At 44.1% G+C, this 16,103-nt stretch overlaps 1 protein-coding gene across 9 annotated transcripts in view; it reads right to left on the reverse strand.

Annotated features, from left to right (window-relative positions):
* The window catches only part of LOC121553451 (fibroblast growth factor receptor 2), a 104,741-nt gene that overhangs the window by 61,122 nt on the left and 27,516 nt on the right, over positions 1–16,103 (reverse strand). For 7 of the 9 annotated variants that reach the window (XM_041866561.2, XM_041866558.2, XM_041866554.2 and 4 more), the window contains 4 exons: positions 7,684–7,853; positions 6,376–6,499; positions 3,065–3,255; positions 1,306–1,450 (listed from right to left, as the gene is read on the reverse strand). In XM_041866561.2, coding sequence (XP_041722495.2) covers positions 1,306–1,450; positions 3,065–3,255; positions 6,376–6,499; positions 7,684–7,853 — 630 coding nt within the window. Of the gene's footprint in view, positions 1–1,305; positions 1,451–2,509; positions 2,649–3,064; positions 3,256–6,375; positions 6,500–7,683; positions 7,854–16,103 lie in introns of all 9 variants that reach the window. The other 2 variants (XM_041866556.2, XM_041866560.2) reach the window with 1 other exon arrangement.

Genomic DNA, 16,103 nt, shown 5'->3' on the forward strand with positions numbered 1-16,103 from the left:
TTGTCTAGCTTGCCGTTCCAAATAAAATGGAATATTTTCTGCTCATATAATTTTAAAAACAAGTCGATAGGTGTAGGCAATACCATAAGCAAATAAGTAAACTGGGATATGACTAAAGAGTTAATCAGGGTGATTTTTCCACAAATAGACAGGTATTTTCCTTTCCACTGTAGCAAGATCTTATCTATTTTTGCCAACTTTCTATTAAAATGTATTGTAGTGAGATCATTTATTTCGTTTAGGATATGAATACAGAGTATGTCCACTTTACCGTCAGACCATTTTATTGGTAAACTACACAGTAATGTAAAAGTGGTATTTTTCTGTGATCCAATACGTAATATAGTATACTTCTCATAATTTGGTTGTAATCCAGAGAGGTTAGAAAAAGTATCTGGAAAAAGTCAAGGGGTCTGAATACTTTCCGAATGCACTGTACTTGAGCCATTCGGGGAAGTCGACTTCCGCTCTAGAGTTATAAGCCTTGAGCAAATGCCCCTTTATTAGGCTTTCAACACGTCACCAATCAAGATAACAGAATATATGGAATACATATTCCTGCTCTAGACCCTTTTCGAGTACACAACACACTGACGTCACGCACAGATGACTCTTAGCGGCAGTAAGAAAGCCATCGCCATCTGCGCCCATTAAACATAGCCTAGATTTACGTTTTATTTACTTCTAAACAAAATAACTTTTTGTGGTTCTCATACGCTTACATTGATGTTTTGATTCTTGCTTGAACAGTCGCTAAGATTATATTTGGTTGTGATCTTTGCCAAATAACTAATTTGGATAGAGCAGTTGTTAGCTAGAATGCTAATGCTCATTGATATAGGCTGTAGCAAAAGCTAGCCAACGAGTATAATACAGTTGATTTGTGATGATGACACAAACATTATATTAACCAGGACATTCACACGAGCCATAAAATCCTATTATAATCCAAAAGTAGTGTGAAATGTACTCATAAGCAACATGTAAATAAGAACTCCCCCTTGTTCTGCCACCAACTTACGCACATCACCCTCTGTGCGGCCATGTTAAACACAGAAAGGGGTCTATTACACTGAGTTAGACGTTGAGTTGTTGACTGTGTAAATTCATCATAGTAATCTGATATTTTGTTATTTCGTTGAGTTAGGGTTAGGTTGTCTTTCACTCCAGAGGGACTTTTCACTTCTCCGTTCTTCCTCCCATAGAAATTATCGAAATAACTTTATTGACTGAACATTGAACTGTTAGTGGACAACATTGACAGAGAAAGGGGGGAAAGGGAGCACAGTATATGAGTGTATATACCTGGAAGCACCGTCAACCAAGCAGTGTGATAGGAGATCCCAATAGAATTGCCCGCCAAGCACGTATACTCCCCAGCATCCTCGTAAGTGACATTGGGGAGGTAGAGGACTTCAATCTCCTTGTCCGTGGTGTTAACACCTGCGGTCTGGGAGAGGGAGAGGAGGAGGGGTGGAGGACGATGAAGAAGAGGAAAGGAAGAGCAAGGGAAGGGGGATGGAGGATGGGACAGGAGGGGTGGAAGAAGAAGAGGAGGAAGACAAAGGGAGGGAGGATGCAGGAAAAAGAGGAAAGGAGGGAAGATGGAGGATGGATATTTGAGGATAGAGGGGGTTGAAATGGAAGAAAGTAAGATAAAGGGAAAGGAGTCGGAGTAAGAATAGAGGGGAGGAAAGAAGAGAGCAGGAGGAAGCAGAGGTAATAATTAAATCCACAACACCAAGAGAGAGGAGCAGCTGGATGGCGTCCATCACTGGGAGGAGAACTGTTGTCCCATATATAGAGATAGAGTAGATGGGAGGAGCTTTCAGGGAATGGAAGGATCTTCCCGGGGGGGGAGAGAGCACCTTGTACCACAGGAAAAAATAGGAAACACAATACACAAAAACACTGTCAAAAAAGTCCCTTCACCCACAACACCAGAGCCCAATAGTAAGTCCACACCAGGCCTGGGCATGCATAGTACACACAACCACAGAAGGAGAAGATATGGAGATCACCCCACTGCAGCACCCAACACTAGCCTGTACCCTGACACATCACACCTTTCGAGAGAGAGAGAGAGAGAGAGAGAGAGAGAGAGAGAGAGAGAGAGAGAGAGAGAGAGAGAGAGAGAGAGAGAGAGAGAGAGAGAGAGAGAGAGAGAGAGAGAGAGAGAGAGAGAGAGAGAGAGAGAGAGAGAGAGAGAGAGAGAGAGAGAGAGAGAGAGAGAGAGAGAGAGAGAGAGAGAGAGAGAGCATGTGATGGATATGGCAGGTTAGTGCATGGGTGTGCAGGTCCAGTGGGCATTTCCATAGCTGTACAGTCAGACACAGTACAGTAGAGTAGCTGGGAGTAAAACAGTAGAACACTGAGAGAGGGTCAGTCAGTCCACAACCCAGTAGGAACCAAGACCAGCACACCACCAAACCACACCGAACCGGGTCAGTAACAGTCCCAAAGAGACCATACGGGAGGGGGTCAACAGAGGTCAGGTGTCAGTGGTTACCTGGGATGACGGTCAGCCAGCCCGACTGGTTGACCGCACCTATATAATTGGAGACTTTACAGGTATACTCTCCGGCATCCTCTTCGGTCACGTTGGTGAGCGTGAGCACCTCCACGTCCGAGCTATTGATGCCTGAGCGCTGGAGTGTGTGAGCCACACACACATACAAAAACACGCACGTGCACGCACACACACGGCAGCAAGGGGACAAAACACAGGAAAGCCTGTTAACTGTCACATCTGCAACCTAAATGCAGGGAGAGGAGAGTCAAGGAGCCGCCACACAGACAGGAGCACAGCTTGAGTATTCCAGTAGTATTTATTATTCTTCGCAAAGGGGGAACATTTTAAGTTTCACTCTCTTCTAAGAAGACAAACTGGACACTAACAAAAAGCTTTTACAAATGGCAAAAAGGTCACCTGAAAACAAAATCATTATTAGCCTACACTTTGAAGAAAAAAAATATATGAAAAGCTACGATAGGTAATCAGGTGTCAATTTTCACCGCTCAGGTCAGAACAGCCAATGAGGGGCCAGGGAGGGCTGGAATGTACCTTTAGGACGCGGACGTAGGGGTGTCCGTCTGGGCCAGTGCGACTACCATTCTTCTGGATGTGCTGCAGCCACTGGATGTGGGGCTGAGCATCGCTGTACACCTTACACACGAAGCGTGCGTCCTCCCCCACTTGCACACTGGTGTTGGCCGGCAGCCCTGCTTGGAGAATGGGCGGATGAGGGGACCGTTCTAAGATGAAAAGGGAAAAGGGGTGTTATGTTAGTTTGTGCATTGAGACATCACCATGGCCATTCCAAACCCCAACCTTGCACTGTACACCCTAAGGCAATAGACAGGTTTGTATTACTAATGTCAATGACAGACAATTGATCAACTAAGCTAGATCACCACTCAGTACCTTGAGACTAAGCATTAGGACACAGACACTTTATGTGTAAGGAACTGACAACGAGCACAGAATACTACCCAAAAGCCTGATGCACAGGCTTGGGACAGTATGGTAAAAAACTGTTTTTACTTTATGCTTGTGTTTTTGAAGTTTTGAGGCTGTGAAGGGGGTCTGGATGTTTAGGGGAACAGTGGACACGGGTGAATATTCCACAACCGGGAGACAAGCAGAGTCACGACAAGAAAACTGCCTATCTCTTATCACCACACTGCGTAGATTATTCACACAAAACAAAGAGGAGTTATCTCTACTGATAAGGACTAAACACACCTGTAGTAAGAGTTTAATCTAAAAACTCACTTCAATCACATTCTGAGCCGATGCTATTTCAAAATGCCTTTTATTGCAAAACTTTGGCAACTATATGAAGTAACTAAACATTAGCTGACACTGTGGCCTAGTAAGGGTTACATTATACAGCCACGCTCCGCAGAGAAACACCTTCATTTTCCCTCACTAAAAACGATCTGCGTTCTTTTGCAAGCAAACATTTGGCCTGCAAATCCAAACAGAGCAAGACCTGCCGAACAATACCCCCTTTCACACACTACCCTACCACTGCCTACCCTTCACTACCCTGCACAACCCTGTGTGTCTGTGTTAGTCTGTCTGTCTGTTTGTTTGTATGTCAGAGGTTTGCCAATACACCTCTGCGCTCTCTGTCTGTCAGTCAGTAGGCCAAAGTGCTACTCTCTCTCTCTCTCTCTCCGTCAGATCAGATGATTCCCACCCCTCCCTCGTCTCTCTCTCTGTCTTTTCCCCTCCTCCCTATGCATTCCTTTGGCTCAGCGTGCTTATTGTCTCCCTCCCTCCCTCCCTCCCCTCCCTCCCTCCATCCATCTCGCTCACATGCATGCCTCTCTCTGTCTCTCAATCACTCTCTCTCTGTCTCTCACACACACAAACACACACACACATATTAACATGGAGAGAATGAAGTACCCTACACCACAAACAGATGCAAACACATTACTCCCTCTCTGTGCCCACTTCTCCCTCACTTGTCTTTACACACAAACAATAATATGCCATTTAGCCATTTAGCAAACAACTCAGGAGCATGATAACTAGCAAGCTATCCAATACAATATATTTGTTTACAGCTAGTCAACGTAGCACAGATAATATTTAGTAGCCCTTTCTTGCAGTCAAATGACCAAATCACCCTCTAGTGGCCTCATGGGTGGAATGTTATTAGCATTTTTCATAATTTCATAATTCATAAACATTCTTTTTTTTTAAACCACCGTGTTTCTATGTCAAACGGTTTTGTTATATTTCAGTGTTCTGTGATGTATATCAAGTGTAATATTGGGATGCAAACTCAAAATGGAATAAAATTCAACTCAATATCTGACATGGTACAGGTGTCTTCTTTTTTTAAGACCATAACCATGTGTGTGAGGTGTATACTTTTGTTTCAAAGTAGATTTGTTTAAGACTATCAAGAAACCCTCTGTGTGACCCTGATTTAGCCCACTGCAGCAAAAGGTTAAAAACCGTCAAACATCAGTTAGTAAATAATAATAATAATGATTATTATTATTACTATTAATAATTAAAATAAGTAAATCTTCACACATTCAAATACACAAACACACACAAATCTACAATGCATCTAGTTGTGCCACAGCTAATGAACACAAAACTTTTCGGAGAATTCTTAGATCCTCTTTTAGTGTATTACAGACAAAACGTTGTTAAATGAAAGGTGTTTGGTAGAGGCTAAAACAAGGCACGCATGGCTAGGACCTAGGGGAGCATGCTTTGGTCAAGTCCTGTGGAACCAGACCGGGTTCATCATGTAGTCGTGATGGCTGCTTAGCGCTGCTACTTTTGACTTATAGCCACACTGTGGCTCTAGACCAGGGCTGCCCAACCCTCTTCCTGGAGATCTACCGTCCTGTGGGTTTTCAGTCCAACCCTAAGGAACTCCCCTCTATTCTTACTCCGGATCTCCAGGAAGAGGGTTGGGCAGCCCTGCCCTAGTATGTTCGTGACTTGAGTGTTTCTGTGAAATATACGCTTGTTTGCATGTATAGTATGTGTCAGGTGTAGGTCTCTCCATAAATGCATGGATAGCATGGTGACTATGACACACACCAAAGGTCAGCGCAAAGGGGTTGAGTGAGTTGGGTTTGAACTTGCTGTGTCCCCTTGTAATACTGCTAAGCCATTGGTTCTGTTTGCTCCCAGAGAGAAGCTCAGCAGCATGCCACTCCCACTGTCCCTCTCCAGCTCCTCTGACAGTCACATCCCTGGTCCTTATGTCCACTTGACAGTTGCCTGATTCACACTGTAGGGCCAACCCGAACCGTACTGTCCTGGCTTGGATATTTTATTTTCACATTGTCCTTTCCGGCAAAGTTCCAGCAAATGTGGTTGATACATAACCAGGAAAGCCCAGTATAGTTTGGCTTGGTTTGGTGTGAATCAGGCTATTGTGACCAAGGAGCAATGGCCAGGGCGCTGCCTAAATACAGTACATGAATCAAAACTGCCCATAGAAACAGACCTGGCACACCTAGGCAGCATTCCTTCTCCGCACCTGCATAAAGTATAGTAGCATGCACCTGGGGGATCAAACAGCCAGCATTAACCCCCCAACCCCCTCCATCAGAACCCCTAATGCTGGCCCAAACTGGTAACATTTAGGTGTGGGTGGCAGGTAGCCTCGAGGTTAGCACATTAGGCCAATAACCAAAAGGTTTGAATCCCGGAGCCAACAGCATGACCAATTTGTCAGTGTACCCCAAATGCTCCAGGGACACTGGTAAATAGCTGACCCTGACTCTGACCCCAACTCCCCACAGGTGTCTTGCAGATATTATAATTAACACCCAATCCCTCCATCCCCTCATCCCTCCCTCCATCCCAGGCAGGCCCAGTGCAGTACTCACCCACTACATCCAGGGTGTAGGTGTGGTTGATGGCGCCATATGAGTTCTCCACCAGGCAAGTGTAGTTGCCCTTGTCTGACGGCACCACACTCTCCATGATCAGGGTCCAGTGCTGGTGACGCACCTGAGAGGGAAAACAATGCATACTGTAGATGGATGGAAGGCCGCAGACCAAAATGGACAATTGTAGAGTACTATATAAGATTGAGAGAGTGAGTGAGGAGGCTCGGTGAGTGACGACGGTCAGGTCTGTTCTCACTAGTGCACCATGGTGAAAAACAATATTACAGGTGGTGACAGACTGGTCCAAGGTGAGCTGCTAGCCCTACCCAAGGAAGTTCACTGTTTTGCTGGGACTGTGGAGTGGAGCGTTTCTAAAGCTACCGCTTACCCTTCTACTCCTTGGAACAGTGGTTCCAAAATGTTTTACTCGGGCCCCCCTCCCATCATTTTCACTCGTGAACCTGCGCGCGCCACATCTATTTCTATGGGCACGGCACAAGCACTGTCCATGACACAAACTGTTCACACCTCTCTTGTTGGCAGAGAGAACATTTTGCAGGTCGAAAGCTTATTTCCTGGCGCAGGAGGGGATGGATGCAGTTTATGGACTCTTAACCAACCGTGCTATTTTGTGTGTTTTATCGCATTGTTTGTAACTTATTTTGTACATAATGTTGCTGCTACTGTCTCTTATAACCGAAAAGAGCTTCTGGACATCAGAACAGCGATTACTCACCTTGAACTAGACTAACAATTTTTCTTTAATGAGTCGGACGAGAGGGATTTGCTCCAGACACCCGACAGGGCCCTCATCCCCGTCATTCGCAGTAGAAAGAACCCTGATTGTACCACTTGTTGTTCTCTTAATTTGTGTCACTTTCTACTTGCTTACTGTCTATGTGACCTAAAGTTTTACTGTATGTTTGGGTTTTCTAATTGGGGGAGTTGAGAGACATTTAAAGCTGGGGGAGAGAGAGTGAGTATAATGTCCCATCGAGAGCACAAACACGGATGTCTGAGTCCAATTTCAAACCAGCAACCCTGCCCTCCTCTCCTCTGTCTCCAGTGATGGCGTAGAGGGGGTGGGTGACAGACAAATGTGATTAGCGGATTTTAAGAGCCAAAATGGAAGGGCAACAGTCTGCATCAAGATCAAGCCGCCAAAAATAGCATTGGAAGAGTAAATCCTTTCTAAACAACAGTCACAAATGTAAACTCAAATGAAACATTTAACTTCATAGACTCATTCCAAGGCACTAGTCGTGAGAAAATCATTGCATGCTGCAGCGCAGGGTTCTCGCGTACCTTATACCCGCCCATGCGGTCCTCCTGTCGGAATGGTCGGCTGTTCTTCAGCCAGCGCATCTTAGGACGTGGGTTGCCCCCGGCAGCACAGCGGAACTTGACTGTGTTGGCAGCAGGCACCGCGTGCAGCCTCTTCTCCATCTTCTCCAACATCGTCCAATAGGGCGCCCCTAAAGAAAAGACACAACCAATCAGGTCAGATTCTGTCCATTCTAAACCCAATAACAGAATTATAGCAATAAATGAACATGTAACATATTATATTTGGTAAGTACCAGAAAGGATCCATTGTTACCACATAGTGAATTAGTTATTACCATGTAAATATCAGCTTAAACCGGATTGTAAAATAAAGCTTTACTGATATTTGTGAGAGTTACTCTGCTCATTTTATCTCTACTCTCAACAGAAAAACTGTATGAGAAATATGGCGAAGCAGCAGAGCTCCCTTGAGTAAAATTTTCAGTCCAAAGCCTGAACAACATGCACTACTACAGCTAGCATTAGCATTAGACTAGTAGTGAGGTAGTGAGAAAGAGTGGGGCCCCGGCTAGTGGAGGGGGGACAAGAAGGTGTGACCGAGGGGGCAAGCCCTTAACTGTTATTCACTCTCCCCTGGCACCCTTCACAACACAGGGCTGTCTGGATAATACAACTCAGCCATTGATTCACAGGCTACGGCCCAAATGGAACCCTATTCCCTATAAAGTGCACTAAATAGGGAATAGGGACGTGCCTACAGTTCACACTGGACAAACACTTAAAACAAACAAATCTGGTCTCTTTAGTGCGTTACAGGATCAGCTATAATATTGCAGTAATGTAAATGTATTGTGGCTCCATCAATGTAATTGTCTGCATCATTTCCAATCCCCTATATATTGTTTTGTAAATACAGTACATTCGGAAAGTATTCAGACCCATTCACTTTTTCCACATTTTGTTACGTTACAGCCTTATCCAAAATTGATTAAATAGTTTTATTTCCTCATCAATCTACACACAGTACCTCATAATGACAAAGCAAAAACAGGTTTTTAGAATTTTTTTGCAAATGTATTAAAAATAAAATACTGAAATATTGGAAAAGCACACAACTGTCTATATAAGGTCCCACAGTTGACAGTGCATGTCAGAGCAAAAACCAAGCCATGAAGTCGAAGGAATTGTCCGTAGAGCTCCAAGACAGGATTGTGTCGAGGCACAGATCTGGGGAAGGGTACCAAAAAATTTCTGCAGCATTGAAGGTCCCCAAGAACACAGTGGCCTCCATCATTCTTAAATGGAAGAAGTTTGGAATCACCAAGACTCTTCCTTGAGCTGGCCACCCGGCCAAACTGAGCAATTGGGGAGAAGAGCCTTAGTCAGGGTGATGACCAAGCACCCATGGTCACTATGACAGAGCTACAGAGTTCCTCTGTGGATATGGGAGAACCTTCCAGAAGGACAATCATCTCTGCAGCACTCAACCAATCAGGCCTTTATGGTAGAGTGGCCAGACGGAAGCCACTCCTCAGTAAAAGCCTGCTTGGAGTTTGCCAAAAGGCACCTAAAGACTCTCACACCATGAGAAACAAGATTCTCTGGTCTGATGAAACCAAGATTGAACTCTTTAGCCTGAATGTCAAGAGTTACATCTAGAGGAAACCTGGCACCGTCCCTACGGTGAAGCATGGTGGTGGCAGTATCATCCTGTGGGGATGTTTTTCAGTGGCAGGGACTGGGAGACTAGTCAGGATCGAGTGAAAGATGAACGGAGCAAAGTACAGAGAGATCCTTGATGAAAACCTGCTCTAGAGCGCTCAGGACCTCAGACTGGGGTGAAGGTTCACCTTCCAACAGGACAACAACCCTAAGCACACAGCCAAGACAATGCAGAAGTGGCTTCGGGACAAGTCTCTGAATGTCCTTGAGTGGCCCAGCCAGAGCCCGGACTTGAACCCGATCTAACATCTCTGGATAGACCTGAAAATAGCTGTGCAACTACGCTCCCCATCCGACCTGACAGAGCTTGAGACAATCTGCAGAGAAGAATGGGAGAAACTCCCCAAATACAGGTGTGCAAAGCTTGTAGCGTCTTACCCAAGAAGACTCAAGGCTGTAATCGCTGCCAAAGGCGTTTCAACAAAGTACTGAGTAAAGGGTCTGAATACTTATGTAAATGTATTATTTGAGGATTTTTTTACAAATAAATTTGCACAAAATTCTAATGCTTTGTCATTATGGGGTATTGTGTGCAGATTGATGAGGGAAACATTTTTTAAAATCAATATTAGAATAAGGCTGTAACGTAGCAAAATGTAGAAAAGTCAAGGGGTCTGAATACTTTCCGAATGCACTGTACATGCATATAAAATATTGTTGAAACAATAGATTTTTAGGACAAACTCTTAAAATGAATGTTCAAGGAAAACAAAACCTGTATGTGAATATTCTAAGATATTATATTTAATGAATCACTTACATTTGGTTAAATTTCCCAGAATGCATTAGTTTAACCCTCAAGTTGACCCTGAGGCAGTGTTACTTTTGGCTCTCTTTTTTAGATTTAGTCGAGTCTTAGTCAATTTAGTAAACTAAATGCCCTTTCGTTTAGTCACATTTTAGTCACATCACATTTGCATTGCCTCATTAACCTATAGTAAACATAAATCACTGACTTCCATATGCACAAACATACATACAGTGAGGGGAAAAAGTATTTGATCCCCTGCTGATTTTGTACGTTTGCCCACTGACAAAGAAATGATCAGTCTATAATTTTAATGGTAGGTTTATTTGAACAGTGAGAGACAGAATAACAACAAAAAAATCCAGAAAAACGCATGTCAAAAATGTTATAAATTGATTTGCATTTTAATGAGGGAAATAAGTATTTGACCCCCTCTCAATCAGTAAGATTTCTGGCTCCCAGGTGTCTTTTATACAGGTAACGAGCTGAGATTAGGAGCACACTCTTAAAGGGAGTGCTCCTAATCTCAGCTTGTTACCTGAATAAAAGACACCTGTCCACATAAGCAATCAATCAATCAGATTCCAAACTCTCCACCATGGCCAAGACCAAAGAGCTCTCCAAGGATGTCAGGGACAAGATTGTAGACCTACACAAGGATGGAATAGGCTACAAGACCATCGCCAAGCAGCTTGGTGAGAAGGTGACAACAGTTGGTGCGATTATTCGCAAATGGAAGAAACACAAAAGACTTGTCAATCTCCCTCAGCCTGGGGCTCCATGCAAGATCTCACCTCGTGGAGTTGCAATGATCATGAGAACGGTGAGGAATCAGCCCAGAACTACACAGGAGGATCTTGTCAATGATCTCAAGGCAGCTGGGATCATAGTCACCAAGAAAACAATTGGTAACACACTACGCGTTGAAGGACTGAAATCCTGCAGTGCCCCAAGGTCCCCCTGCTCAAGAAAGCACATATACAGGCCCGTCTGAAGTTTGCCAATGAACATCTGAATGATTCAGAGGAGAACTGGGTGAAAGTGTTGTGGTCAGATGATACCAAAATCGAGCTCTTTGGCATCAACTCAACTCGCTGTGTTTGGAGGAGGAGGAATGCTGCCTATGAACCCAAGAACACCATCCCCACCGTCAAACATGGAGGTGGAAACATTATGTTTTGGGGGTGTTTTTCTGCTAAGGGGACAGGACAACTTCACCACATCAAAGGGACGATGGACGGGGCCATGTACCGTCAAATCTTGGGTGAGAACCTCCTTCCCTCAGCCAGGGCATTGAAAATGGGTCGTGGATGGGTATTCCAGCCAAATTAGTGGCTCAAGAAGAGCACATTAAGGTCCTGGAGTGGCCTAGCCAGTCTCCGGACCTTAATCCCATAGAAAATCTGTGGAGGGAGCTGAAGGTTCGAGTTGCCAAACGTCAGCCTCGAAACCTTAAGGACTTGGAGAAGATCTGCAAAGAGGAGTGGGACAAAATCCCTCCTGAGATGTGTGCAAACCTGGTGGCCAACTACAAGAAACGTCTGACCTCTGTGATTGCCAACAAGGGTTTTGCCACCAAGTACTAAGTCATGTTTTGCAGAGGGGTCAAATACTTATTTCCCTCATTAAAATGCAAATCAATTTATAACATTTTTGACATGCGTTTTTCTGGATTTTTTTGTTGTTATTCTGTCTCTCACTGTTCAAATAAACCTACCATTAAAATTATAGACTGATCATGTCTTTGTCAGTGGGCAAATGTACAAAATCAGCAGGGGATCAAATACTTTTTTCCCTCACTGTAGCCTTGTCTTAGCATATATATTTAAATTTATTTTTATTTGGATTTCATGTAATGGACATACACAAACTAGTCCAAATTGGTGAAGTGAAATGAAAAAAATAACTTGTTTAAAAAAAGTCAAAAAAATAAATAACGGAAAAGTGGTGCGTGCATATGTATTCACTCCCTTTGCTATGAAGCCCCTAAATAAGATCTGGTGACACCAATTACCTTCAGAAGTCACATAATTAGTTAAATAAAGTCCACTTGTATGCAAGCTAAGTGTCACATGATCGCTCACATGATCTCAGTATATATACACCTGTCCTGAAAGGCCCCAGAGTCTGCAACACCACTAAACAAGGGGCACCACCAAGCAAGCTGCACCATGAAGACCAAGGAGCTCTCCAAACAGCTCTGGGACAAAGTTGTGGAGAAGTAGAGATCAGGGTTGGGTTATAAAAAAATATCTGACACTTTGAACATCCTACGGAGCACCACAAAATACATTATTAAAAGATAGAAAGAATTTGGCACCACAACAAACCTGCCAAGAGAAGGCCGCCCAGCAAAACTCACGGACCAGGCAAGGAGGGCATTAATCAGAGAGGCAACAAAGAGACCAAAGATAACCCTGAAGGAGCTGCAAAGCTCCACAGCGGAGATTGGAATATCTGTCCATAGGACCACTTTAAGCCGTACACTCCACAGAGCTGGGCTTTACGGAAGAGTAGCCAGAAAAAAAACCATTGCTTAAAGAAAAAAATAAGCAAACACGTTTGAAGAAGGTACTCTGGTCAGAAGAGACTAAAATTGAGCTTTTTGGGCATCAAGGAAAACGCTATGTCTGGCGCTAACCCAACACCTCTCATCACCCCGAGAACACCATGTTTTTCATTGGCAGGGACTGGGAAACTGGTCAGAATTGAAGGAATGATGGATGGCGCTAAATACAAGGACATTTCTTCCAGAGATTTGAGACTGGGACAGATGTTCACCTTCCAGCAGGACAATGACCCTAAGCAAACTGCTAAAGCAACACTCGAGTGGTTTAAGGGGAAACATTTAAATGTCCTGGAATGGCCTAGTCAAAGCCCAGACCTCAATTCAATTGAGAATCTGTGGTCTGACTTAAAGATTTCTGTACACCAGCGAAACCCATCCAACTTGAAGGAGCTGGATCAGTTTTGCCTTGAAGAATGGGCAAAAATCCCAGTGGCTAGATGTGCCAAGCTTATAGAGACATACCCTGTAATTGCTGCAAAAGGTGGCTCTACAAAGTATTGACTTTGGGGGGGGGTGAATAGTTATGCACACTCAAGTTTTCTGTTTTTTTGTCTTATTTCTTGTTTGTTTGCCAAGAGTGTGCAATGCTGTCATCAAGGCAAAGAGTGGCTATTTGAAGAATCTCAAATATAAAATATATTTTGATTTCTTTAACACTTTTTTGGTTACTACATGATCCCATATGTGTTATTTCATAGTTTTGATGTCTTCACTATTATTCTACAGTGTAGAAAATAGTAAAAATAAAGAAAAACCCTGGAATGAGTAGGTGTTCTAAAACTTTTGACCGGTAGTGTAGCTGGAAAATTCGCTCTGGCTATCTACTCTGATTTCAGAGCACTCTCGTCTGAGTGTGCCAGAGCACAGAATAACTGACAAATTTACAAATGCTCAACACCCATTGAATATGGCTGGTGTCAGTAAACGTTGGCAAAAAAGCATTATTAAATTGTTGCCAGCAGCACATTTGCAGTCACCAATGCTCTGGATAACGTAAAAAAGGCTTTATAAATACATTTGATTGATTGATTGATTGATTGACTCTGACCATTTAACTCGCCCTAGCAGAGCTGGTTAGGCTGTTTTTATATCAGCAGATGTCACAAAGTGCTATACAGAAACCCAGCCTAAAACTCCAAACAGCTGTTCTCTCATTTGTTTCAGGAAGTAGCTAGCAAGCTAGCCAAAGTTAGCCAGTTAGCTTGGGTGCTTGACTGCTGTTGTTAGGTCAGAACACTCGAATCAACCCTACTCCTAGGCCAGAGCGTCCAGTGTGCGCTCTGAACGCTCCGAGGGCGAAACACTCTGAATTTACGAATGGACAATCTGACAACGCTCTGAGTTTACGAACGCCCAGAAAACACTCTGGCACTCCAGATTTTATTTTCGAACACTCCCGTAGTATAAACCAGCCTTTAGTCTTCAAATCTTTGGTTGTTTAGTACATGGCCTCACATGTGAATCCTTAATCCAGGCTCTGTCATAGCCGGCCGCGACCGGGAGACCCATGGGCCGGCGCACAATTGGCCCAGCGTCCTCCAGGGTAGGGGAGGGAATGGCCGGCAGGGACGTAGCTCAGTTGGTAGAGCATGGCGTTTGCAACGCCAGGGTTGTGGGTTCGATTTCCACGGGGGGCCAGTATGAAAAATTTAATAAAAATAATGTATGCACTCACTAACTGTAAGTCGCTCTGAATAAGAGTGTCTGCTAAATGACAAAAATGTAAATGTTAAAGAGATGGGTGGGACTAAAGCTTAAGAGGGTGTGAACGATGCTGAATGGGTGTAGACAAAGAAGAGCTCTCCAGTATGTGTACCAAAACATTCAAGGGCCATTTGATCAACTTTCAAAGCAGAATTACTATCCCATTGTTCCTCAACTGTAGTGTATGATATACCATTTTCTAGCTCTGAGTCTCTACTTTTATCCAATGTAAAAAACACAATTTCAAATGTTGCTACATAAGACTGAATCCAGCCAGTCGGTCACATATAGGAAGTTAGGAACACCCCTCTTCTGTAACTGCAGCTCTCTCCACCCCTCCCTCCCTTTCTTTCCCCCACTTCCCCTCCCTGTCTCTCAGTCAGCTGTAGTTCCCTGCAGCCCTCTTCTCTTCTCTTTATCTCCCTCTCCCTCTCTCAAACACACACACAGTTTCTCTCTCTCTCTCTCTGCACCTGGGAGAGTGATTGCATAAGCAGATGGACTCAGTGAGGAAGAGAAACGTGGAGCAAAAAACAACAAGACAACCAACGTCCTCCCCACCATCACTTCCTATATCTCTAGGACAGGAGCAGGGGGAACATGGGGAACACTCCAGGGTTACTCTGGCTTTGAGACACTACTGTCCTTGATTCAATCAGTTTGACCACTGAGGGAATGGACAGGAGTTTATCCTTCTTGTTCTTGGGCTTCCCTTTCCACCCCTCGCTCTCTCTTCCCACTCCTCTCTCCCTTTCCCGTCCACCAGAGTGCAATCGGAACACTATCGGAGTCAATCACCTCCCATCATTGTCTCTGGCATGCAAACTGAACATTACACACATACTTTGATATAGGAGGAGTAAACCATGCTCTTCCTTCTGGGATGAACTAACGCACTATAATTAGGCTAGTTAGGCTCTCTTAAGCCGCTTTCCTTCACTCTCATGATCTCTACCTCTCTTCCTCTACCTCCTCCTTCTATTCCTCCCCATATTCTCTCTCTTTCAACATTTATTTTCTGTACAGCCAGTCTTCCTTCACTCTCATCATCTTCACCTCTCTTCCTCTCTCCATCTTCTTCTCTTTTTCAACACTTCGCCGTACAAACAGTCAGACAGATTAAGGTGGCGTATGCCCCCGTTGGGAGCTCGTCTCTCTCAGGTGAACTATGACCCTCTAGCCCTATGGATCCGGACAGCTCCTCTCACTGTTTACTCTGTGGCAGTCTGGGGTTAGCTCAGGTAACTCCAGAACAAGAATGTACTGTATGTTCAATATGAGAAGTGAGGCACAAACATAAGTGGCAAATTATAGTACTACTTGCTTAAAGTTGTAACTTGAGGGCATCAAATCCACAAATTTGCCCAATACTGTACACTTTCATTTAAAAGTACAGTACTAGAGCTACATATATACGTAGAACAAACATAACAAAGCAGCAAATTCTATACCAACTGTAAGGTCTAGGTACCCTACAGATGTGTCAAACGAAGACAAACGGGAGCAATTAAGGTTGATCTCTTTAACAGGCCAGAGAATGAGTTAGAACAACAGAACCAAGTAGACTGGAACCCCACAGCCACTCTGACCTTCCCCCGAAAAACAAACCTTTTACCATGATCCTTCCGCAGGGCCTTGCTTGTCTCCTCCAATCACAGTCAACCTCCTGATGCTGGGCAGTGGGTAGCTCGTAAC

The sequence above is a fragment of the Coregonus clupeaformis genome, chromosome 37 (genome assembly GCF_020615455.1).
Source record: "Coregonus clupeaformis isolate EN_2021a chromosome 37, ASM2061545v1, whole genome shotgun sequence".
Taxonomy (NCBI): domain Eukaryota; kingdom Metazoa; phylum Chordata; class Actinopteri; order Salmoniformes; family Salmonidae; genus Coregonus; species Coregonus clupeaformis.